Source organism: Antedon mediterranea, chromosome 9 (genome assembly GCF_964355755.1).
Source record: "Antedon mediterranea chromosome 9, ecAntMedi1.1, whole genome shotgun sequence".
In the NCBI taxonomy this organism is placed as follows: domain Eukaryota; kingdom Metazoa; phylum Echinodermata; class Crinoidea; order Comatulida; family Antedonidae; genus Antedon; species Antedon mediterranea.
The window spans coordinates 2,386,435-2,411,622 of record NC_092678.1 but is presented as its reverse complement, the minus strand read 5'-3'; the positions used below and the strand labels follow the sequence as shown (position 1 = coordinate 2,411,622).

General features: G+C 35.9%; 1 protein-coding gene and 1 long non-coding RNA gene across 5 annotated transcripts; one reads left to right on the top strand and one right to left on the bottom strand.

The window, feature by feature from the left end:
* The first annotated feature begins 138 nt into the window (after positions 1 to 138).
* Positions 139 to 2,093, top strand: LOC140059228 (uncharacterized). Its single transcript, XR_011847151.1, has 3 exons — positions 139 to 165; positions 1,040 to 1,116; positions 1,329 to 2,093. It is a non-coding gene; the product is annotated as an uncharacterized lncRNA (long non-coding RNA).
* A 6,822-nt stretch (positions 2,094 to 8,915) lies between these two features.
* LOC140058996 (uncharacterized) lies at positions 8,916 to 24,405 on the bottom strand. 4 transcript variants are annotated; one of them, XR_011847095.1, is made up of 5 exons: positions 24,363 to 24,405; positions 14,545 to 15,334; positions 13,759 to 13,876; positions 11,890 to 12,412; positions 8,916 to 9,419 (listed from the first exon to the last, which is right to left on the bottom strand). XR_011847095.1 is itself a non-coding variant. In XM_072104797.1 (3 exons), the coding sequence occupies exon 2, from the start codon at positions 15,246 to 15,248 to the stop codon at positions 14,559 to 14,561; it is 690 nt and encodes a 229-aa protein (XP_071960898.1). In that variant the 5' UTR covers positions 15,249 to 15,334; positions 22,966 to 22,999; the 3' UTR covers positions 13,694 to 13,876; positions 14,545 to 14,558. The 4 variants fall into 4 exon arrangements, 1 of the variants encoding a protein (XP_071960898.1); XR_011847093.1 differs by lacking the exon at positions 24,363 to 24,405 and adding an exon at positions 22,966 to 22,999; XR_011847094.1 differs by lacking the exon at positions 24,363 to 24,405 and having other exon boundaries at positions 14,545 to 15,532.
* Positions 24,406 to 25,188: the final 783 nt, after the last annotated feature.

The following is a 25,188-nucleotide window of genomic DNA, read 5'->3' as shown; positions in this document are numbered from 1 at the left end:
TATTTATTTATTGTCAAAGACGACGTTTATATAGTTAATAAATGAAAGAAAAATATAAGCCTGCAACATGGTCGACGATGTTCTCGAAGCCTTTTTGTTTGAAATTATGGCAAGTCACGTGTATAATTTCTTTCTGACGTCATCACGTGGTGGTAAATTCGATTTGTAAGTATGTTATTTGCTTCTTTAAAATCCAGTTAAATATGAGAATATAATGCGGTATTTGTAGAATTTACCGTGGTTTTATGTACAAAAGAGTTTAATGTAATTATCTATGTATTTTTTAAAAGATATGTCTAGGATTAACGTGAGTAATTTCATGAATTATGCTAGGCCTAATTAGCCTGGTTTCATTACTATAATAATGCATTGTGTGGGCTGCATGGATTCGACCATTCGAGAGATAGAAACGCTGCTGCATGATAGGCCTAGCCTAGGCTTAGATTACGCTAGTCTAAGGTTCTCAAGGTGGATGAAATGGGCCCCTGATTCTTTAGTTAGTAGGCCTTATTATAGTCTGATTTTATTTCCCTTTTTTTTGCACTTCTTGTCAATTGTATGACCCACTCACTATAATATACGACCCCCGTTTTGACTGGTTGGCTGACTTTTTAGTGGTATGGGTATGGACATGGTACTGCGGCTAGGGGTGTACCACCATTGCCTAGAGGGATGATTTTTAATTACGGTTTAGAGGGCCCAAGCCCTGATTGTCTCGGCGTACTAGTAGGTGTCCAAGGTGATTTTGTTGGAAACTTGTGTAACTTTTTAAGCCGTGTTTCCACAGCCAAAACAAAATTATCGGTTAATCAAACAACCAGATGCACAATCACAACGCAACAATTTGTCCTTCAGGTCAAAGATTAATAATTATCGATTTGAAGGATATAATTTAATCGGTTAATTTTTCTTGAGTGGAATCGTTTAAACCCTGTTTTCACAGACAGTATATTGTTAATATTGGTTAATTTTTATTGGTTAATTTTTGGCTGCGAAAACATGGCCTTAAAATTCTATCTTCACTTTCGTTTTTCTACAGGAATTTTATAGTACGTCAACCAGTTAAAGATGCTTGTTAATAGAACACAATTAGCTCCTACATGACTAATATCAAAGGTAACTTTTTAATTAATAATACATTTGTCTTTACCTGCCTCCTCCGGTATTCAATCAAAGAGAACTCATGTTGACCGCAGTTAATTAGTTTCAATTATGTAATATGTATTTGTAATTATTTTCTCTGACAAAAAATGTCATACAATTGACAAGTGCATTATTTTGTTCAGTTGTCGACCACCATTATTGATATGTTATTTTTTACCTTTCAGATGTCAATTGAACAGTCGCTCTGTCCAGACTATTGGCAAGAACGGAGATGGAAAATCTATTTTGATGAAGTGGAAACGTTACATCTTCGCTATCACATTTAAATATAAAAATTGTATTTTAACCATCCCCCAATCTGAATAAAGTCACTCCCTGTGTTGTGTTTTAGTTTGGTAGGCATATACATTATCACGCCGACTTTTGCAAGTTATACCACTGTTAGTGTTATATTATTTAGTCTAGGCCTATATTTTATGTCATACAACCGTTATTAATGTGCGTAAGATTTAGTGGTAGGCATACAGTATGGTCAATATTTAGTGGTAGGCTTATTGTGTTGCGGCCATATAATAAGGTCACAGGTAAAGGTAAGTGAATTGCCACACGCTCTATACTACAGGTATTATAAATGCGCCCTCTTTAGTGTAAAGTCTCTATTGATAGAGATTTTATATTTGGAGAGGGTGCTTTATCCGTAGTATAGAGCTTGTATAAAGGGTGCCCTCTTTAGTGTAAAGGCTTTATTATAATGAAGCCCTTACTCTAAAGAGGGTGCTCTATATAAAGGGTGCCCTCTTTAGTGTAAAAGCTCTATTATAGTGCCGTTACACTAAAGATTGTGCTCTGTGTAAAGGACGCCCTCTTTAGTAATAAGGCTCTATAATAATAGAGCCTTAATCTAAAGAGGGTCCCTCTACTAAAGAGGGCGCCTTCATGGTTAGGACGCCCTCTTTGGTGCAAAGGTTGTAATTAAAGCCTTGCACCAAAGAGGGTGTTTCAACAATGAGGGCGCCCTCTTTAATAGAGGGAACCAACATGGGAGTACCCTCTTTAGTAGAGGGTGCTCGCAATTACACCAATGAATAAAAGACAAGAGTGCACATAGTGAATCAATCATTTTTATTTCATGTACAAAATAAAGCAAAGCCTCTCTGCCACTCCCTCGTGTGCCCCACTACACCGATCGGGTCAGCCCGCTCGGCTACACGGTGGATGCTTCCTCGGGTCGTGTCCGCCACAACTACTAAGCTGCAAGAATGCTCCAAGACATCTAGAAAGTCAAAGACACAAGTTTCAATCGACAACGATTAAAGTTCAATGTAAACTACAGAAAGACCAAACACAAGTGAGAACCCAATACTCCAATGCAGGGACGCTGACACATGAGGGAATCGCCCTGGGCTCTCCTAAACGTCATCAGGAGTGGAGTTATATGCTATTTGAGCATAGGAATTATTGAATATGTTTATATTAAAATTTGGATATTTCAATTATATTTTGACAAGTTTTAATATTAAAAAATCTATAAAATAAATATGAATAATAAAGAATTTTGACAAGTTTTGATATACATATAATCACCTATATTATTTTAAACATAACCAGAAGGTTACATTGTATATTAATATTTACAGTTGGAAAGGTAAGAGGTCCTAAGACTAAATTCCCAAAACATCAAACTGGACGCATTTATGTTGAACAAAGCTTGTAATAGCTTCGCACGACACGAATGCAAACCCAATCTTTTGTTGTGGAAAATAAAGCCAGACTGGTTTCAGAAAATTTGATGTCAATAATTTTGATGCCTATATTAGCTCAAGAAAACAAATTGTGCAGTACATAATTTGGATTATATAATTTAATAAGGTTGACTCTCTGGTAATACCAAACCCAACGACTTCGTTTTCAGGACAGCACAGTGTAATTGTTATACTGCCCAACTCATTTACCCTTCAGATACGGTACCAACTATTCCTATCTTAAATTAAGAGAAGCCATTATTTGCTTTAGTGTAAATTTGTTTACATTCTTAATGTCTGTAGTAACCAAATGTCTGTATGTATAAACTCTACCAAAACAAACTCACTGGCGATTAAGTTTTAAAAGCCTTTTTACGGGCAGCTAAGTTTTTAATTCATCACTCACGGGCGACTAAGTTTTAAAAGCCCCTTATGGGAAGCTAAGTTTTAAAAGCCCCGTATGGGCAGCTAAGTTTTAATTTACCACTCGCTGGCGACTAAGTTTCAAAAGCCCCTAACGGGCAGCTAAGTTTTAAGAGCTCCTTATTGGCAGTTAAGTTTTAAAAGGCCCTTACAGGCAGCTAAGTTTTAATTTACCACTCACTGGCGACAAAGTTTTAAAAGCCCCTAACGGGCAGCTAAGTTTTAAAAGCCCCTTACGGGCAGCCAAGTTTTAAAATTCCCTTACGGGCAGCTACGTTTTAATTTACCACTCACTGGCGACCAAGTTTTAAAAGCCCCTAACAGGCAGCTAAGTTTTAAAAGCTCCTTACGGTCAGCTAAGTTTTAAAAACCTTACGGCAGCTAAATTTTAAATTCACCACTCATCGGTGACTAAGTTTTAAAAGGCCCTAACGGGAGACTACGTTTTAAAAGCCCCTTATGGCCAGAGAAAGTTTTTAAAGCCCCTTACAGGCAGCTAAGTTTTAAAAGCCCCTTAACGGGCAGCTAAGTTTTAAAAGACCCTTACGGACAGCTAAGTTTTAAAAGGCCCTTAGGGGCAGCTAAGTTTTAAAAGCCACTTACAGACAGTAAAGTTTTAAAAGCCCTTTACGGGCAGAGAAAGTTTTAAAAGCCCCTTACAGGCAGCTAAGTTTAAAAGGCCCCTTACGGGAAGCTAAGTTTTAAAAGCCCCTTACGGGCAGCTAAGTTTTATAAGCCTCTTACAGGCAGCTAAGTTTTAAAATCCTTTACGGGCAACCAAGTTTCAAATTCACCAATCACTGGCAACTTAGTTTTAAATTGTTACTTACGGGCTGCTAAGCTTTAAAAAAAAAATGATTCCTAGCTTTAGTAATTTATTAATGTTTGTTTTGGTAGAAAATACACTTGAATGATGAATGATGCTTTACAAAATACTTAATGAATTGTTTATAATCTAATGTTTAATTACAATGACGACTTCTCATTGAATTTGTGTGGACCAAAATAAATTAAATTATGCATTGATGCAGGGTTTAAATCATATATTTAAATTGTTTTTATTATATTTGCAACAAAAAATATTAACAAAATGAAACAAATAAATTTAACAACATTTATTTATTGGAATAAAAATTTCCATAAGTAAATGGTCAGCAAATTGACTTCATAGATTAAAGCCAAGTTTTAAATTAACCATTCACTGGTGACTAAGTTTTAAATTCACCAATAACTGGCAACTAGGGGCCCTTACAGGTGACTAAGTTTTAAAATCCCCTTACTGGCAGCTAAGTTTTAAATTCAACACTTACTGGCGACTAATTTTTAAAAGCCTCCTATGGGCAGCTAAGTTTTAAAATCCCCTTACTGGCAGCTAAGTTATAAAATCCACTTACGAGCAGCTAAGTTTTAAAAGCCTTGTACGAGCAGCTAAGTTTTAAAAGCCTCTTACTGGCAGCTAAGTTTTAAATGCACCACTCACTGGCGACTAAGTTTTAAAAGCCCCCTACGGGCAGCTAAGTTTTAAAAACCCCCTACGGGCAGCTAAGTTTTAAAAGGCCCTTATGGGCAGCTAAGTTTTAAAAACCCCTTACGGGCAGCTAAGTTTTAAAAGCCCCTTACGAGCAGCTAAATTTTAAAAGCCCCTTACTGGCAGCCAATTTTTACAAGCCCCTTACTGGCAGCCAATTTTTAAAAGCCCCTTATGGGCACCTAAGTTTTAAAAGCCCCTTACGGGCATCTAAGTTTTAAAAGCTTCGTACGAGCAGCTAAGTTTAAAAAGCCCTTACGGGCACCTAAGTTTTAAAAGCCCCTTACGGGCAGCTAAGTTATAAAATCCCCCTACGAGCAGCTAAGTTTTAAAAGCCTTGTACGAGCAGCTAAGTTTTAAAAGCCCCTTACTGGCAGCTAAGTTTTAAATGCACCACTCACTGGCGACTAAGTTTTAAAAGCCCCCTACGGGCAGCTAAGTTTTAAAAACCCCCTACGGGCAGCTAAGTTTTAAAAGGCCCTTACGGGCAGCTAAGTTTTAAAAACCCCTTACGGGCAGCTAAGTTTTAAAAGGCCCTTACAGGCAGCTAAGTTTTAAAAACCCCTTACGGGCAGCTAAGTTTTAAAAGCCCCTTACGGGCAGCTAAGTTTTAAAAGCCCCCTACGAGCATCTAAATTTTAAAAGCCCCTTACTGGCAGCCAATTTTTAAAAGCCTCTTAAGGGCAGTTGAGTTTTAAAAGCCCCTTACGGGCAGCTAAGTTTTTAAATCCCTTTACAGACAGCTAAGTTTTAAAATCCACTAACTGGCAGCTAAGTTTAAACAAAATTAAATTTACAATGAATTTAGTTAATTTAAAATTTTAATATTTATTTTTAGAGAATTTTCAATTTAAAATGTCACCTTCAAATTATTTTTCAAATAGTTATATTAATCATTTTTGTTGCAAATATAAAAATTTATATTTATTGTATTGCTTGTAATGTGTGAGATTGTGAATTATTGGTATGCTAAATTATTTGATTGTATTTAATTAAATTGGTACCAAATCTTTGGGATAAATATATCAAGCATACTTTGAGAATAGTATCGTATAATTTCCTGCCTGCTTACTTAGCCAGATCGAAGAGGAATGCATCACACAAAGTTTGTCTAACCACCAAAAAGTTCAAAACATTTTTACTGTACATGCACGCAAATGTCTTTTGAGTTATTAAATTATTTAAATTGGAAACGGAACCATAAAATATACTGAAACCAGTCTATTAAGTTATTTAACTCCTGCTTTGTTTAGTTCGTAAACCCATACACTGATGATGGTGCCACCGCCACAATGCCAACACCACAAAGGACTGTAAAGGACTCTCACAAGCATTTGGTCAAAATGTAGTTTACATAGAACATGAAACGTGTATCTAAAACTTTCATAGAAAATCTTAAAGCAAACTCACCACTTAGCAGGAGCAACGAACACGACCCGAGGAAGCATCCACCGTGTAGCCGAGCAGGCTGATACCCATCGGTGTAGTGGGGCACACGAGGGGGTGGCAGAGAGGTGCATTGTACAATGCTTAGAGTTCGGAAGAAATCTGTAACTAAATACAAAATAACTATAAATACATAATATAAAAATAAAAAGTGAAGTGGAATTCACGTAAAAATTTTATTTGAAATTTGCAAGGTTAAATTTGATTTGAATTTAAATCACAATTTACAATAAAACTAATAATAAATAATTTAAAACCAAATTTCAATTAAAAAAAATTATAATTTAATCAATTTAAAATAAAATTACATAAATTTTAAACAAATAAGCCAAAACATTTGCCAATAGAAAAAATAATTTTATTTGAAATTTGCAAGGTTAAATTTGATTTGAATTTAAATCACAATTTACAATAAAACTAATAATAAATAATTTAAAACCAAATTTCCATTTAAAAAAATTATAATTTAATCAATTTAAAATAAAATTAGATAAATTTTAAACAAATAGCCAAAACATTTGCCAATAGAAAAAATAATTTTGAAAATTGTTATAAAGATTATTCCACTTCACTTAACAATTACAATATTAAAATGACAATCAAATATATAAATGTTTGTTGATCTTGAAATTGGTGGTGAATCGAAGCTTCCTCCTCTGAGATGCTCCTCGACAAATAGTCTTCTTTGATTGGTCGAAGCACGTACCTGAAAGAACATATATTTAACACTGATAAGTGATGACAGTTATTCACCTTAGTTTTTCAAATGATGAATTCATTTTTATAAGAAGTCTTCTTATGTTAATGTATGTTACCCAATCACCACTGCTTATCAAATAAATGTGGATAATAATATACATTATTAATATAAATATGGGTAAAGCTAAAAATCTAAGTTAAGTTAGGCTAGTATCATGTTCATTTTTACAGACACTATTAAGAATAAATAATAATTAAAACAAATTTTGAATATTGCAGACATACCATTTAAACATCTGTAAATGGTTCATCACATTCTGTGGCTCCCCGTCAACGTCATTGGTATGTGTGGTACCATTGCATTGGTTCTCATCGTATTTCAAGTGATCAACAAACATGGTTAAAAAACAATTTATATCTACACAATTAAAATAGATTAAGGTACCGTACTCTCTCTTATTACGCAGAAGTTTTGCAGTGGAATTTTACAGGACATTTTTTAGATGAGATATGTTCTCGGAAAATAACACACAACGTTAAGACCATATACTAAATTTATAATGTAGAAAACCCATGGGCGAAAATCAGTTAAAATTTTAAAATGTTTGTAGGCAATAACCATGCGTCTAGCAATTGCGCAAACTTAACGCTTTAAGAGGGTGATTACTAAATCCAAAATAAACGGCAGCTTATTTACGCAAGTACGGTACTAAGTTGTACAAAGAAAGAAAATAAACTCATCAGCAAAAACAAATCACTAAATTTAAATTTTTAGTCAAATTTGTAAAGTATCACAGTTTATATAATGAAACGTTTTGAATAAATTTAAATATAAATATGTTTTCTTTTGATACCATATAAAGCCAAAATAGTAAATAATAATGGTATCACGCATTATCCTATCCCACAGAGGTTAATACATGGATAGGTACATTCAATTTAGATTTAAATAAATTAATAATTGCCAAAAGTATTTTCAAGATTTTAAAAAAGAAATTCAACAAGTTAATATAAAATTACAGTTATTTTGTTCATTGCTAATGAGTGTACACAATTTGAACTCTAAACATTGCACCAGGACCAAAGCAAGAGTAAACAGAACCCCATTAGCAAACATCATTTACTTATTAGTTTTTTAAATTTTTTTTATTATTTTTTAATACCATGTAAACCAAAATAGGAAACATTTAAAATAAAAACAATCATGGTATCAATTCAACAATTTTGATACATACTGTGCAGACACAGTATGTACTTTTTATTTATAAATTGATTTTTAAGATACCATTCCAAACGAAATAGATTTAAATTGTTAATAATAGTATCTTGAATTACCCTCAACATTTTCAGAATGAGATGTCTTTTAAAATTAAATTTCAAGTTATTTCAAGAAATGTAAGCAAATATTGGAAAAAATTTTAAGAAAACCCCTTTAAATTTTTAATAAAATTACATTTGTTTTGATTAAATTCACTAATGTGGGGTTCTGAATTACAATTGCACCCAAGAGAGAAAAAAAAGAACCTCATTAGCAAAAATAAATGTTTACATTTAAATAAATTACTTAAGCCAAAGTTGTTAGCAATTGTATAACATTTACAATTTTTATTTATTTGAATACCATGTAAAACAAAAATGTAAAATAAAAACAATCAATCATGGTATCAGGGATTTCACTTGACATTCCGAGACAAGTAAACCCCTATGAGATTTCAAATTTTGAATTTTTTTTATAATACCATGAAAAAAGAAAATAGAGGTGAAAAATTTAAAACAATCATGGTATCAGGGAATACACTTGACATTCCGAGACAAGTGAATCCAGATTTAATATAAAGTTAGATATAATTTTAGGAAATTTAAAAATAAATTTTGATTTTCATTTAAACAAGATTTAAATTTTTGTTTTGAATTATTACAATTATTTTGTTGTTGCTAATGAGGATTTGCTAATACACCATAGAAGAAAAAAGAACCTCACCAGCAAAAACAAATTACAATAATTAAAATATTAATTATTAAATCACTATTGATTAGTGATTATTCAATTAAAACAGTTTAGTTTAAATTTCATTTATTTGATACCATGTAAAACCAAATCAGAAAAATGAAAGCAATCATGATATCAGTATCCCCTCTGGCGTAGGTGATCAACTATAAATTGAATAAATTTTAATTTTTCTTGATACCATTTAAAAGAAAAATAGAGAAATTTAAAATGCATACAATCATGATATCAAGGAAGCACTCCTGTGTGGGTGATCACTATACAATTTGAAGTTATATTTTAAGAAATTTGATTGCTTTTTAAGGTTAAATTTTGTTCATTGCTAGTGAGGATTTGCTAATTACAAAATTTATTTTATAATTATATTATTTATTTTTAATTAATTTAATTAAATTATGAAAGCTATGTGCAAAATAAAAAAAATTAATAAAAAATAGAAATAAGTTGTCCATCTCCAATCTTGCGTAACCTGAAAAACACAAAAAAAACCATTTAATTAATTTCAAATTTTGACTTAATGTTATGAACAATGCAAGAATGATGAATTAGGTAAAATATTTTGCTCCTATGGCCTCATTCTTTGCTCCTATGGCCTCTTCTTTGAATGGAAAATCCATATCAAAACAACATTATTTGCAAAGAGAAGAGATGATCAGGATTTACTCCAAGACGTGATTCCTCCCACCAAAGCTTGGTTCCCACTTGACGCAATGCAAGGACGTAGACGTAACACAAGCAGGTCGACCAATCAAACGCAACTGTTCCAATAATCAATTGCTTTTGATTGGTCAAATCAATTTGCAATGCGTTACGTTCTTGTGTTGCGTCCTAGTGGTAACCAACCTTAACTAATTATTTAAACATGACAATACCCTGATATAATGTAATAGGATAGAGGTTTTAAACATGACAATACCCTGATATAATGTAAGGCGTCATCTACAAATTATTTCAGACCACAAATCAGCGTCCAGACGTGTTTTCTATTGTTTACCCAAAAACGCGTCTCAAAACCCGTCTGATTTGGCTGCGTCTAGACGCCAATATGCATGTTCGACTATGGCCCCGCCCCTATATACGGCTGACTGCACATTGTTATACTGTGTACTGGTGTTAAATGCGCTACATACAAGTGAATTCATTGAGAGCGTGTGATATTAAATTATTATTTACAACCGGCAGTAAGACAAACAAATCAGTACAGGTATACCCTTTTACCGCCGACAGAGTATGTAAAGCGCAAATTTTCGTTTCTATTTATTCGCGACCGGGTTCGCGACCTTTTATTTTTTGCGATTTTATTTTTCTTGTGGTAAAGAGTGAATTTACCACATGCAAAAACGTTAAAGTTAACTTTTGGAACATGGAATCACTCAAACTATTGACCTACAGACAGTACAGAAAGAAAATACTGCAACTTTACCTACGAAGTAGCTTGATCGTAGGCCACGTTGTTGTCTTCGTAGGTTCCATTGTTTGGCTTCGTAACCTCAATAAACAACTTTCAATGAACTACATTCTGAACTTCGTAGGGAGTTAACCTAAATAAACAACCCTACGATGTTCTTAGTGAAGTAAGGTGTGAAATTAATGTGTTAAATTTAACTGGCGGAGGACCAAGTTGTAAATATAATATAATATTTTTTAATCGTAATCGTTTCCTTCGTGCGTGTTTACCTACTCAACGGCGAATATAAATATAAATTTCCCACGATGTAAACGTAGAGACACGCGATCCAACACAGGTGAACCTCAACGAACAGGCCAACTAATAAACATATTATAGCGAACGTCCAGTCCATCCAGAACGATGCCGAGAAAAAAAGATCGTAAACAATTCATTCTAAATATAGTATCAGAACGTTTTCAGTCGGTCGCTCAACATTTCGCTCAAAAAGACTGCCGACAGAAGACCGTAATAAATACAGACATAGTTTTTTTGGGCACATGGCATGAAACGCGATACTCTGATGGCTGCCGTCTGACGACGATAAAACAGTAATTAAGATAGTGTACCTGGATTTTGTGTCACATGACATGAAACATAATACTCTCTCTCGAATCTCTAGCTCTAAACTGCTCACATGTTTTTTCCCCTCCAAATTCTGGTCGAGCCTTTTTCTTTACACATGTCGTACTCATTTTAAACGGCCTATGCCCTAGGCCTATGTTAAATCTTAATATGGAATATATATTTATTTTCATATCCTAGCCTAGGCGTCATTGTTTTTATAATTCGCTAACCCAAGGTAGGAGCGTTAAATAATTTATAGGCCTAGCTAGGCTAGGAGGCCTAGATAGAAGTGTAGGCCGCCGAAACTAGGCTAGCCTAGACTTTCTTTCTCTCTGCATGAGCTGAGGTCCACAGGCCCGATGTCGTCTCATCGGCGAATTTCCGTCCAAATTAGGATAACCTAGGCCTAGTCTCAGATTTGTTGGTTCTGTGAAATGATACCAATGTTGTTTCACCATACAAGCAATACAGACGGGTTTTAATCACTCAGACGCGTTTTCTATTGTTTTACCTACTAACAGCGAAGACGGGTTTTAATCACACAGACGCGTCTTCGCCGCGATTGGGTAGCTCATGAATATTCATAATAGATCGTTAATGAGGTTCAGCATTGGACAGACGCGTCTGATGGGTTGCAAGTTTTCAGACGCGTCTCTGTGGTCTGAAATAATTTGTAGATGACGCCTAATAGGATAGAGGTTTTAAACATGACAATACCCTGATATAATGTAATAGGATAGAGGTTTTATTTAAGGCGAAACTTAGCTGGTTGTAAAGGAGATTAATTGATAACTATAGAGTGTGGATGAAACATAGGCTGAGAGAACTCTCCCACAATAAGAATTGGTGACATGAATAACAAATGGGTCTTTCATTGTCGGTACTTGTCTACAATAAAAAGAAAATGTTTTGTGTTTTTACATACCTCCAGTTGTAAGTAGTAGTAGATGAAAGATATGTAGCATCTTTTCATCGTAGTCCCGCGTTCTTTAGAACATCAAAGCGTCTTCACCACTCATAACTTCTGCTCATCGTAGTTCCGCTTTCTTCAGAACATCTAAGCGTCATCATCACTCATAACCTCTGCTTGTCGTAGTCTAGCCTTCTTCAGAACATCAAAGTGTCTTCATTACTCATAATCTCTGCTTGTCGTAGTCTAGCTTTCTTCAGAACATCAAAGCGTCTTCACCACTCATAATCTCTGCTTGTCGTAGTCTAGCCTTCTTCAGAACATCAAAGCGTCTTCATCACTCATAATCTCTGCTTGTCGTAGTCTAGCCTTCTTCAGAACATCAAAGCGTCTTCATCACTCATAATCTCTGCTTGTCGTAGTCTAGTCTTCTTCAGAACATCAAAGCGTCTTCACCACTCATAATCTCTGCTTGTCGTAGTCTAGCCTTCTTCAGAACATCAAAGCGTCATCATCACTCATTGTTGATTGCTTCACTCTGTAAAATGAAATGAATTAGTACTGTAGAATCAAGCTCAATTCACAGTCTAAATGTAGAAGCTTAACAAAATCCAATAGACTTGCTTCATACAGTACAGCTATTAATTACTGCTCCGTTCCCACATGTAACCCTTTCGTAGTCTACACATTGGCCATTGTTTGTTGTCCTAGGGGGTAGTTTTCCTAGGGGTAGTTGTCCTTGGGGGTAGTTTTTCCAATGGTAATTGTCTAGGGGGTAGTTGTCCGGATATGTACGAGAGGATTTGTTTTGCTGTGCCTCTGATAACAAGGGTTAATACACCATTGTTACTAGTTATCAAAAGAGAACAATTTTAGTATAATAACGCACCCTGGATCACTGAATTTTACCCCCACAGTTACGCCCGAGTAGGCCCAGAACCTAGCGATTGTTGATATTAAATATTAATAAATTTCGTCGTGGGAGTATCTCTAGAAAACTTGATTTAAATCAATATATTTCATGTTAAAATATGACAAAATAATATGATATGTTGCGTAAATAGTAATTCTAAATAGGGTCCTATACAAACAAATCAGCCAACATCGCTAATGTTAATACATTGGTTGAATAAAATTGAAAGACCCATGACCCACATTGTAGTTTTAATGATGCACTCTTGGCGTTCCATATCTGTTCGTTTGTTCGTGTCGACACATTCAGTATCAAATGGCGATATTTCTGTATTTTTTAAATCAATTGCTTGCTTGCGAGTATTATATAAGGTATGGTTTAAATATATAAGGTATGGTTTAAATATCTTTGGCTATGTTCGGCTTCGGGATGTTATACCACACTTTGGCCTAGGCTAGGCTATAGGAGTCGTCAGTTTCGTGTTATGGGTCGTCCAATTCGAGGTCGCCCGGGTCGTCCAATTCGAGGTCGTCGCTTTCTACACACCCCTACTAATACTATCTAGTATTGCACTTAGGCTATAGATAGGTACTCTGTACAAACTCAGGGCTGGCGTAGGCTGCGTTGTACTTTGTGTTATTTTAAACATTAATCGCTAGACTCTGGGCCTAGATAGGGCGTAACTGGTGTATTTTTCAATCATTGTTCCCCTTGATTCATTGATAACAATGTTGTTTGTAACACATTACAATAGATGCGGGGCAAAACAATGCCTCTCTATAATTGCGTTAAAAAAACAATGCAGTTCGTAGGATCGCGATCAAAAACAATACATCTCGTGGAATCGCGACCAAAATACCTGTATGCTGACTAACAGTACAGATTGTGAGGGAGGGGGAAGGAACATCACTAGTCCTAAACCTATGCTTGGTATAAAAATAGTATAGCTTAAAAAAAAAAAAACAACTTACCAATGAGTTTATTAAGTTAACTTTGTTCTTGTAGGAAAGAATCATGACAGGTAATATTTTGCATCGTATGCTATCAGGAACATTGTGCAAAACTGGCTTCACACCAGGCTCAGAAAATCTGTAAAACAATTGACAATAATACTTACAATGTTAAGCTTGGTTCCCACTAGAACGTAACGCAAGGACGTAAACGCAACGCAAGCGTTTTAACCAATGACAAGCGAAGTTATAGACAGTTAGCAATCACAAGCGAATAAGCCATCGCTTGTGATTTGTCAATTCACTTGCGTTGCCGTTACGTCCTTGTGTTGTGTCGCTAGTGGGAACTACGCTTTATGAACATCATTACCAAATTGAAAACCAGGGGCAGGTATCTTTCATGTATTATAGTATATAGTATTAGCATGGAGACTCATCTGTGTCTGGTGTATATGCTGGTGGCAGCACTCGACACAAAGGGATTCTTAGGGGAGTAGAAATTTATAGTATGTGTTGCCCACACATCTGCACAATTCAGCCTAGTAGATTCCTTCTTTAGAAGGGAATGTTCATGGCCGACGTCTGTAATGAACGACAATATCAATTAGTTTTACATTCATCTTAATGATGGATGAAACTAAGCCAGGACTGTTTAAAGCACCTTTGATTAGTCAATAATTGACAATGGGCTTCTCTCGTCCAATGCCCACCTTCAGAGGATCAGAGGAAAGGTAGATTCAGACATCCGTCCCTCTCTTTTTTATGTAAAAGAAGTACAGTAAAGCTTTTATTTAAGCACTAACTTACCTTGTTTTGTTGTGTTACAACGGGATGTGTTGTGGTGACAGCCCAGCTGCCTCTCCTACTAAGTCACAATCTTGTTGCATATTCCCATGTCCACTTATCACAGGGTGTTGTGGTGACAGCCCAGCTGCCTCTCCTACTAAGTCACAATCTTGTTGCATATTCCCATGTCCACTTATCACAGGGTGTTGTGGTGACAGCCCAGCTGCCTCTCCTACTAAGTCACAATCTTGTTGCATATTCCCATGTTCACTCATCACAGGGTGTTGTGGTGACAGCCTAGCTGACCCTCCTACTAAGTCACAATCTTGTTGCATATTCCCATGTCCACTTATCACAGGGTGTTGTGGTGACAGCCCAGCTGCCTCTCCTACTAAGTCACAATCTTGTTGCATATTCCCATGTTCACTCATCACAGGGTGTTGTGGTGACAGCCTAGCTGACCCTCCTACTAAGTCACAATCTTGTTGCATATTCCCATGTCCACTTATCACAGGGTGTTGTGGTGACAGCCCAGCTGCCTCTCCTACTAAGTCACAATCTTGTTGCATATTCCCATGTTCACTCATCACAGGGTGTTGTGGTGACAGCCTAGCTGACCCTCCTACTAAGTCACAATCTTGTTGCATATTCCCATGTCCACTTATCACAGGGTGTTGTGGTGACAGCCCAGCTGCCTCTCCTACTAAGTCACAATCTTGTTGCATATTCCCATGTCCACTTATCACATGGTGTTGATGCACCAACCTAACTGTCTCTTCAAGACTGGCAAAATACTGTACCACTGTAATTCCTGCAAGATTACGAAATAATTGAAACAATATATTATTTATATCAAGAAAAATAGATTATTTGGTCACAGTGTTATACTGTAACCAAACATGTAATTTAAATTTTCTATTTCTTGGCACAGTCAGATGTGTGTGTAAATTAATATTTAAGGTTGTTTTTAAAAAGTGAATCATTTTTCAATTACAAGAATTTAGTTTAAATTCAATTAAAATGTATCATAATGGGGTACTCCCCTCCCCTGCACAATCACTCCTATTGGGGATATTATACTTCCAATGAGAAGTCTGATGATAGAAAGACAAGAGGGGGAGGGAGCAAGATGGACATTAAGCTCCCAAGTATTGTTAAACATTTCCCTTTTTCTTGGGCCATTGTGTTTAATAATTAATTTTATGTTCTAATATAATTTGTTTTACTCTGTATACACACAATTTATTTATTTTTTTAAAAGTATAACTTAAGTATTTTTAATTGCCTAATTTTAGCCCAATTTTGTATAATCAGACATAGCGCACATTATCAACTATCAACAACTATTTAAAATCAAACATGAAATGGTAAAAAAATCATAGACGACTCTTGTACAGTATATTGAATTTGAGCATAGTAAACAAAAGCTTACATCAGGGAATAATTTTGCCAGTGTAGCATATCAAAAAGCTATACAAACAAACCTTCTTGCTACACATATCCAGGGCATCATTTATAAGGAGCGCCTGCGCGACCGCGCTCCTCCGCGCTCCTCAACAGGCTTCGAGGAGAGCAATTTATCGCGCTCCTTAATTTTCAAAATAGAGCCTAGCTTTTGACAGTGGATTTTTAAAAGTTAAAACCAATCTAGGCCTAGGCTAATAATAAGCTAAGTTATAAAGCTACAAGCCTAATGGCAGTCCCTCGTTTTTAAGGATCGCGAGCGCGATCGCAATCAACAACCTTCGAAAAGGAGAGCAATTCATCGTGCTCCATCTCACAGTGCGAGGTACCAACAAAGGGTATTCCCCTGCCTGCGCGCAATTCAAGGGCGAGTTTACTTCATCGCCTCATAGTGCAACCAGTACGGTGTCATAGAAACACCTCCTTTTTACAGGAAGATCATGTCCCAACCAATAATTTTTCCCTTTATGTTTTTATGGAATGAGTTAATAAAATATATTTAATTTTAAAAGGAAACATTAATATAGGAGGCCTAAATATAATGTTTATTATTTAAAAAAGCTTAGCTGCTGGTTGCTTTAATTATGTCATTTAAATCAAGGTAAATCAAGATGGATTATTTCTTCAAAAGTTCTAACCAATTTTGGTCACTCAAATCCTCCTCAAAACACGTGCTGACGTGTGACGTCAGCATCTTCTAGAAGCTCTCTCTCAGCCCTCCCCTATTGTGCGTGCGCCCATGTGTGACACATGTAAACACGATCAAATATCTTTCTTAATTATTTTAAAATGACACTTTGTACCTTATTATCAATATTTTAATGGCTGTTGCATGTTAGAATTGTATAATTTATGAATTGCAGGTAAATACTTTTCAGGTTTTCTGTCTGATTTCTAGGCCAACAAGCTAGGCTAGAAAAGCTAGGCTAGAAAAGCTAGGCTAAAGGCATAGTTGGCCAGGACAGGATTCTCCAGGCTCCTAAACCCAATCTACCCAGGCCATAAAAAAAAAATTGGCTTGAGTTTTTTTACTGTAGAATAATACGATCCCCACGGAAAATATTGTGTGTGAAGGTGGGTGTGGGGGATTTTAGGGGAGAGGTACAGTATACATTTGTTGTGCCCGGCGGGGGGGGGGGGGGGGGGGGGGGGGGGGGGGAGAGAAATGTGTACAAAAATTAATAAGGGCCAGCCATTTTTAATAAGGACGACCATTCTTCAACTGGCCCTGCTGGCCACTATGGTTTAAAGGTTAATTTTCAGCCCTGGGCATGCCAAGACACCTGTTGTTGTTACTTTTAATTATAATCCATGACATATAAATATAATAGATTATAGCGGCAGCGTGCACTAATAATTTTTTGTTGGTAGCAAAACCAATAGAATTTAACTTTTGTGGTCAAATTCAAACATTGTAATTTTTTTACATATTTACATAAACATTTGAGGAGAGCGATTTAAAATTTTTGCAAGGAGAGCGAATTGCTCTCCTCGGTGATTTGAGGAGAGCGATTTGTTGCTCTCCTGGGTTTTGCATACGTGATGCCCTGCATATCTACAATTGTGTAGCAAAAAATACAATAGAAAACTATGTTTCTCGACTTAAAAATCAGTTTTATTAGCAATGTTGCTAAACAAAATTTTAAGATGAAATTTTTCCCTGTTACATGCCTACATAAATCATAAGTACTAACTCACTTTGCAAGAAAAAAGAAGAGGGGGTGATGGAATTAAAGGCAACACCAAGGATGAAATGGTGAGCAACTGGTACAACCATGTTGAACAAGGTTTTGATAAACTATCTACGGACGAATATGAAAAAGCTAAGAAGCACTTTTAAATAGGGAAATATTCCTAGTTAATGATCTATAATGAATTTGATCCCAGTACCTAAAAGGGGAGATCTAAGCCCATTTACATTAGGACGATAACGATCGATGGTAAAAGGGGAGATCTAAGCCCACTTACATTAGGACGATAACGATCGATGGTAAAAGGGGAGATCTAAGCCCATTTACATTAGGACGATAACGATCGATGGTAAAAGGGGAGATCTAAGCCCATTTACATTAGGATGATAACGATCGATGGTAAAAGGGGAGATCTAAGCCCATTTACATTAGGACGATAACGATCGATGGTAAATATATAAGCATGCATTTTTCTTACATAAAACAAAGGAAAGGTTTTCATTTTAGAACTATAGTATAATCATTTATGCTGTCTTTGATAAAAATACTATTTTTAAAACCCAATCAAATGATGTCATGATTAATAAAAAGAATAAAATTGTTGTATTGTCCCGATATTATTGCTCATATCAATCATAACGTCATTTGATTGGATGTGTGAAAATGTTATTTTCATCAAGGGCAACATACTATAGATGGTTATCGTATAGTTATAAGATGAAAACGTGTTAGATTTCTTTTGCTTTATGTATGAAATATGCATATTTATCTATTTATCGTCAATCGTTACTGTCCTACTGTAAATGAGCCTTTACTGAATTAAAGACGAATAAGCCTTAGCTCAATTGGTATGAATGATCATCAACCGTATTAGACCTTGATGACAAACTTACACTTAACCAATGTGAAAAGAGATCTACAACTGAACTAACTTTAAATAGAGTCGTGACATTTCACGCTAGCCGTTTGCCAATGGCATGATTACAAAATATGCGCTTGTCAATTTATGAGCGTAACAAATTAACAATTTAAAATAAACACTGATTGAGGCACATGTTTAAATGCTCTTATATTAGTGGACCATTCCATCAATAATGTAATCTAGTAAGCGCTGTGAATCAGTAACATGATAAACAGACAATTCCATCAATAATGTAATCTAGTAAGCGCTGTGAATCAGTCACATGATAAACAGAACAGCCAATTGCTAATGTAGGGATGTCAAAAAGCATTATGATTAAAACAGTGGTAGAGGCACAGTTTTAATAGGTTCTTAAATTAAAAAACATTCCTGTAATTAATGGAATGCTACAAACACACAAGGGTCGAGGTGGTGGTACATTATGTTTGTTTTTACTATGTAGAATAATTACTTTACACCCGAATAAAAAAATTACTTAAGAAATGTCATAAGCTCTTTCAAACTTATTTTAGCGCTCAATCTACCATCACATGACCAGTGCAAGCTTGATGCGAAAGTGGGTGCTGTGGTAAGAACATACGGTGTCGGCTGATAAGAACCTACTACATTTTCGCAATTTATTTTAATGATTTAATTATGTATGACAAAACAACGTAAAGCTCAGTATCTTGCATATAGGCATTGTTTGCCGATAATTATATCGTTTTTTTAATTTGGTTAATTGACTAAAAAAGAAATATACCCCTAGGCCTACTAACTTTTTGTAATTTTGGTGAAAAAGAAGTCATGCTAGCATGAGCCTAGAGGTCATCTATACAGACTATGCTAATGCTAGCCGTTCGCATTTTCACAAATGGCGATTGGAGAAAATAATTTTTCGCCAGCCTAAGTGAGATATTACGTTACTTGGCTATCAACACTCGAGTATATTAAAACGAGATTTCCATTCGAAGGCTTGCAGTGTACAAGCAAGTAGTTGGAAGTTATCTGTAACTGAGGAGAATTTATTTTGTAATTACAAACAAACAAACTGCGCATGTGTATAGCTGCTGATTCCGCAAACATCGTGCAATAACAAATATGCTGCATGGATGCATGATGAACATTCTGACAATGAGCGTACGTTTGTTATGGTTTGACTCTTTCTACAGCGAACGTCTTGCCGCGCAGACGGACCGTTACAAGTACTCGTTCTACCCAGCTGGGATAAGGCAAAAGATTTGTTAGATAGTTCTTTTTTTCACCCTTATATTATATTTATTTTAGGCAAGCCAAGATAATTTATGAGCACTGTAATTTCCATTTATATTGGACAATAAATGAATCTGTATAGTGTCGATGTTTTTGTGAAAATTGAAAACATTTAACATGCGAGTGAATAAGAAGCAAATAAAACACACAAACAAAACTATTTATTATTTTGTAATGAAAAACTTGATCCAGATAGGCTGTGCATGCTAATAGAGGCCCGACACCGATCACACATGACTCGGCTGTGGTGACGCTGGTGAGGCTGCCCAGCATTTTTGCATGCGGTAATGTTTTATTTGTATTTGAATTACAAATGTTGAATGAATATATTAAGATAAAAACAACACAAGACAACCACCTACACATTTATTTGATGTAGTTACCGAAAAATGTAGCCATTTTCATGGTTTTTAATAACGCCCTGGTTAGGATTCCGGCACCGGAACTCAACACCGTTAGGATTCCGACACGCTATTGCGCATGCCCAGAACGAAATAATCGGCGCCTCTACTCTACACAGACTAACAGCGATGGATCATTCATCATGACATAGCTCCTCCCACAGTGTAAAATAGCTACTAGGACTAGCCTAGATGCCTACTATAACTAGGCCTATACTAGAGTACCAGCCGGTGACCAGTGGCTTATTTATTTCGTAATTAAAAAAGTGGTTGCTTCATTCATATATAAACATAATTATGAATTATAATTACATGACTAGTATTTTTCAAGTACAAAATAAAAGATTTCATATAACGCATCATTATACCATACATGATACAGCAATCGTACCACCAAGTTCAGCCCTTGATTTAAAAGGAGCGCCATGGCGCTGACGCTCCTTGGCGCTCCTGAAAACGATCAAAGGAGCGCCTAAAATAGCGCTCCCCAACCTGTTACAGTGCGTCATAAAAATATATATAATAATAAGAATATTAACCCCGAATACAACACACAGTCTATATATAGTCGCGCAAACGATCTTTGTTATGGCTACCCCCGATAGGCTAGGCGTGCCTACGATCTTTGATGTTGCGAGAAAAAAATCGTAAACAATTCATTCTAAATATAGTATCAGAACATTCAATCGGTCGCTCAAAAAGACTGCCGACAGAAGACCGAAATTAATACAGACCTAGTTTTTTTGGTCACATGGCATGAAACGCGATACTCTCTGCTTTACCGCAACATCTCACATGTTTTTTTTTACTCTGTACGACGAGAGGGTGGCTGCCGTCTGACGACGATAAAGCAGTAATTAAGATCGTGTACCTGGATTTTGTGTCACATGACATGAAACATAATACTCTCTCTAAACTACTCACATGTTTTTCCCCTCCAAATTCTGGTCGGGCCTTTTCTTAATACACATGTCGTAATCATTTTAAAAGGCTTAAGCCTTATGTTAAATTTTACAGTAATTAATATGGAATATATATTTATTTTGCATATATTTTGTTGGTGTCCTAGCCTAGGTGTCGTTGTTTTTATAATTCGCTAACCCAAGGTAGGATTAAATAATTTATAGTGTAGGCCTCCGAAACTAGACTAGATAGCCTCGACTCTTTCTCTGCGTGAGCTGAGGTCCACGGACCCGATGTCGTCTCGTCGGCGGATTTCCGTCCAAATTAGGAAAACCGATGCGTAGGCCTAGGCTAGGGCGGCTACAAAAATTGACGTCTACTATCGTTAGATAGGATTTTAATTAGCAAACAATACATTGTTTGTTTGTCCATGCTTCTAAAGGCGATGACAATGGTGTTTACTAACCCTCTACTACGAACCACCGTACGATCGACGCGTAGATAATTATCATAAAAATACACCGTAGGCTACGAACAATACTTTAGAGAACAATGACCTACGATGAATTTTACGTGCGAGAGTACCATTTCCGGCCATCTAGAGGTGTCATTTATCAAAATTCGGCTCGCCACAGGCCCAACCATGGTGGGCCTGTGCCTCGGATACTTAATCAAAATAATGGCTCTCCTCAACATATTTAGGAGAGCCATAAGGAGCTCTCCTCTTATATTTATAAATCAAGGTCTGCAAGTTGTAACGCTATTCACTTTCGTACACTGAAATACGGAAGAATATGATGCTAAAAATAGTACAGAGTCAATTCCTTTCTACCTTGATGTATAGTAGTGTGAACTACTATACATAACAGGCAGAGAGAGGACGTGAATGAAATTAAATCGATGTGAGAGGTGCATAGCTCGTTTTGAAACTAGGGCAGGCCTGTGTTTTTCCCGTTCCGAACTTCATATTTTCTTTGTCCAATACAATTACAGCACTACGATTCTTAGATAGATACCGATTCTTATTAATATCATAGTTATTTTAACGTGTGGCGTATTTGTATTTTAATTATTTATTCATTGAAGGCCTAGGTCAAGTTTCATCCATCGCTCTCGCGACTCTTGGTGTGGTGTGGTCGGTCTGCGGCAGCACTCTAGTGCACAAGCTATAATTACTTTGCTCTGGGCATGCGCAATAGCGTGTCGGATTCCCTAACGCTGGGCAGTTGAGTTCCGGTGCCGGAATCCTAACCACAGCGTTTTAAAAATTTGCTGAAGAATTTACAATTTGTTGTCAATTTTACAAAAAGCAAATTTGACCTTAGCGTGAGTGTAGACAGATCGAAATTGAAAAAAAATTGCGTCTTAACTCTTAGTTAGTACAATTAACTTAAATATCATATTAACTCAATAAATATTATATTTTTTTCCCTTTTTAATTCCTTTATTCCTGCCTAACTACGTTAACAACACCTCTAATAATTTACACCCCCAAAAAAAACAATCACAATGGCACAGTGCACTATACCAGGAGCTACCGCCTTTTCGCACCTACACTGAGACCAACGAGCCATGCTGACTGGGGTTAGTTCGCTACCAAAGCTATACAGACCAGGCCTATAAACTAGGGACTAGCTAGCTAGAGACTTCGCCTGAGTGAGTCTAATAAAAGACAATCTAAAACCTACAATTATCCCCGTAAAACTCTTCCAATAATTGAGATAATTACCACAATGATATAGTATTAGTAGTTATAAGTATATTTGTCAATATAGTTATATTTTATTACAAATAACACAGCGTAACTTACCATTTTGACAGAACACACGTGATCAATGTTGCAAACAAACAACACACACACACATGGCCACGGCGTGTCATAATTATACCAATTATAGAGGGCGGCAAACCAATAATTTTAATTATCATGAAGCTGCGGTAACAGTGATACCAGAAGACAGAGGGCGGCAAACCGATAATTTTAATTATCATAAAGCTGTAACAGTGATTTGACATACATGGCGTGTCATAACTATGCCAGTTATAGAGGGCGGCAAACCGATAATTGTAATTATCATGAAGCTGTAACATTGATTTGGCATACATGGCGTGTCATAACTATGCCAGTTATAGAGGGCGGCAAACCAATAATTTTAATTATCATGAATATGCATTGAATATTATTACTGTATTCGAGTTTATTAGACTTAGTAAGTTTGTTTATAATGTGTTGATGGCTTTCTGAGATCTCATAGATATTTTAGAGGCCTTATATGTGCAGGAACAGAGACAGTTTATGGCAAAAACTGCTATTTAATTCAGTTTTTTGTGTCGTCTCCTGGACGACTAGTTACTTTAAAAATTCATAGAAAAAATATTTTGGCATACACGGCGTGTCATATTTATACCTTATTCATAATTAAAATTATCGGTTTGCCGCCCTCTACAACTGGTATAGTTATGACACGCTATGTATGCCAAATCGCTGTTACAGCTTCCAGCTTCATGATAATTAAAATTATCGGTTTTCCGCCCTCTATAACTGGCATAGTTATGACACACTATGTATGCCAAAATATTTGTTTCTATGAATATTAGTATTAATAGTAAGTAACTAGGCCTAGTCGTTCAGGAGACGACTGGAAAACTGAATTAAATAGCAGTTTGTGCCATAAACTGTCTCTGTCCCCCTGCACATATAAGGCATCTAAAATATCAATGAGATCTCAGAAAGCCATCAACACTATTATACACAAACTTATAAACTCTAATAATAATATTCAATCATATTCATGATAATTAAAATTATCGGTTTGCCACCCTCTTTCTATAACTGGTATAGTTATGACACGCCATGTATGTCAAATTAATGTTACAGCTTGATGATAATTAAAATTATCGGTTTGCCGCCCTCTATAACTGGCATAGTTATGACACGCTATGTATGCCAAATCACTGTTAGAGCAGCTTCATGACAATTAAAATTATCGGTTTGCCGCCCTCTATAATTGGTATACTTATGACACGCCGTGTATGCCAAAATATTTTTTGCCATGAATATTTACCTAGGCCAAGTCGTCCAGGAGACGACAGAAAAACTTAATTAAATAGCAGTTTTTGCCATAATCTGTCTCTGTCCCTGCACAAGGCCTCTAAAATATCTATGAGATCTCAGAAAGCCATCAACACTATTATAAACAAACTTACCAAGTCATAAACTCTAATAATATAATATAATATTCCATCCTCATCCTCCATATTCATGATAATTAAAATTATCGGTTTGCCGCCCTCTATAACTGGCATAGTTATGACACGCCATGTATGTCAAATCACTGTTGCAGCTTCATGATAATTAAAATTATCGGTTTGCCGCTCTCTGTCTTCTGGTATACAATCACACTGTTACAACAGCAGCTTTATGATCATTCCAGTTATCGGTTTGCCGCCCTCTGTAACTGGCATAGTTATGACACGCCATGTATGTCAAATCAAGTTACAGCTTCATGATAATTAAAATTATCGGTTTGCCGCCCTCTATAATTGGTATAAATATGACACGCCGTGTATGCCAAAATATTTTCTTCTATGAATATTTAAAGTAACTAGTCGTTCAGGAGACGACAGGAAAACTGAATTAAATAGCAGTTTTTGCCATAAACTGTCTCTGTCCCCCTGCACATATATAAGGCCTCTAAAATATCAATGAGATCTCAGAAAGCCATCAACACTATTATACACAAACTTATAAACTCTAATAATAATATTCAATCGTATTCATGATAATTAAAATTATCGGTTTGCCACCCTCTTTCTATAACTGGTATAGTTATGACACGCCATGTATGTCAAATCAATGTTACAGCTTGATGATAATTAAAATTATCGGTTTGCCGCCCTCTATAACTGGCATAGTTATGACACGCTATGTATGCCAAATCACTGTTAGAGCAGCTTCATGACAATTAAAATTATCGGTTTGCCGCCCTCTATAATTGGTATAATTATGACACGCCGTGTATGCCAAAATATT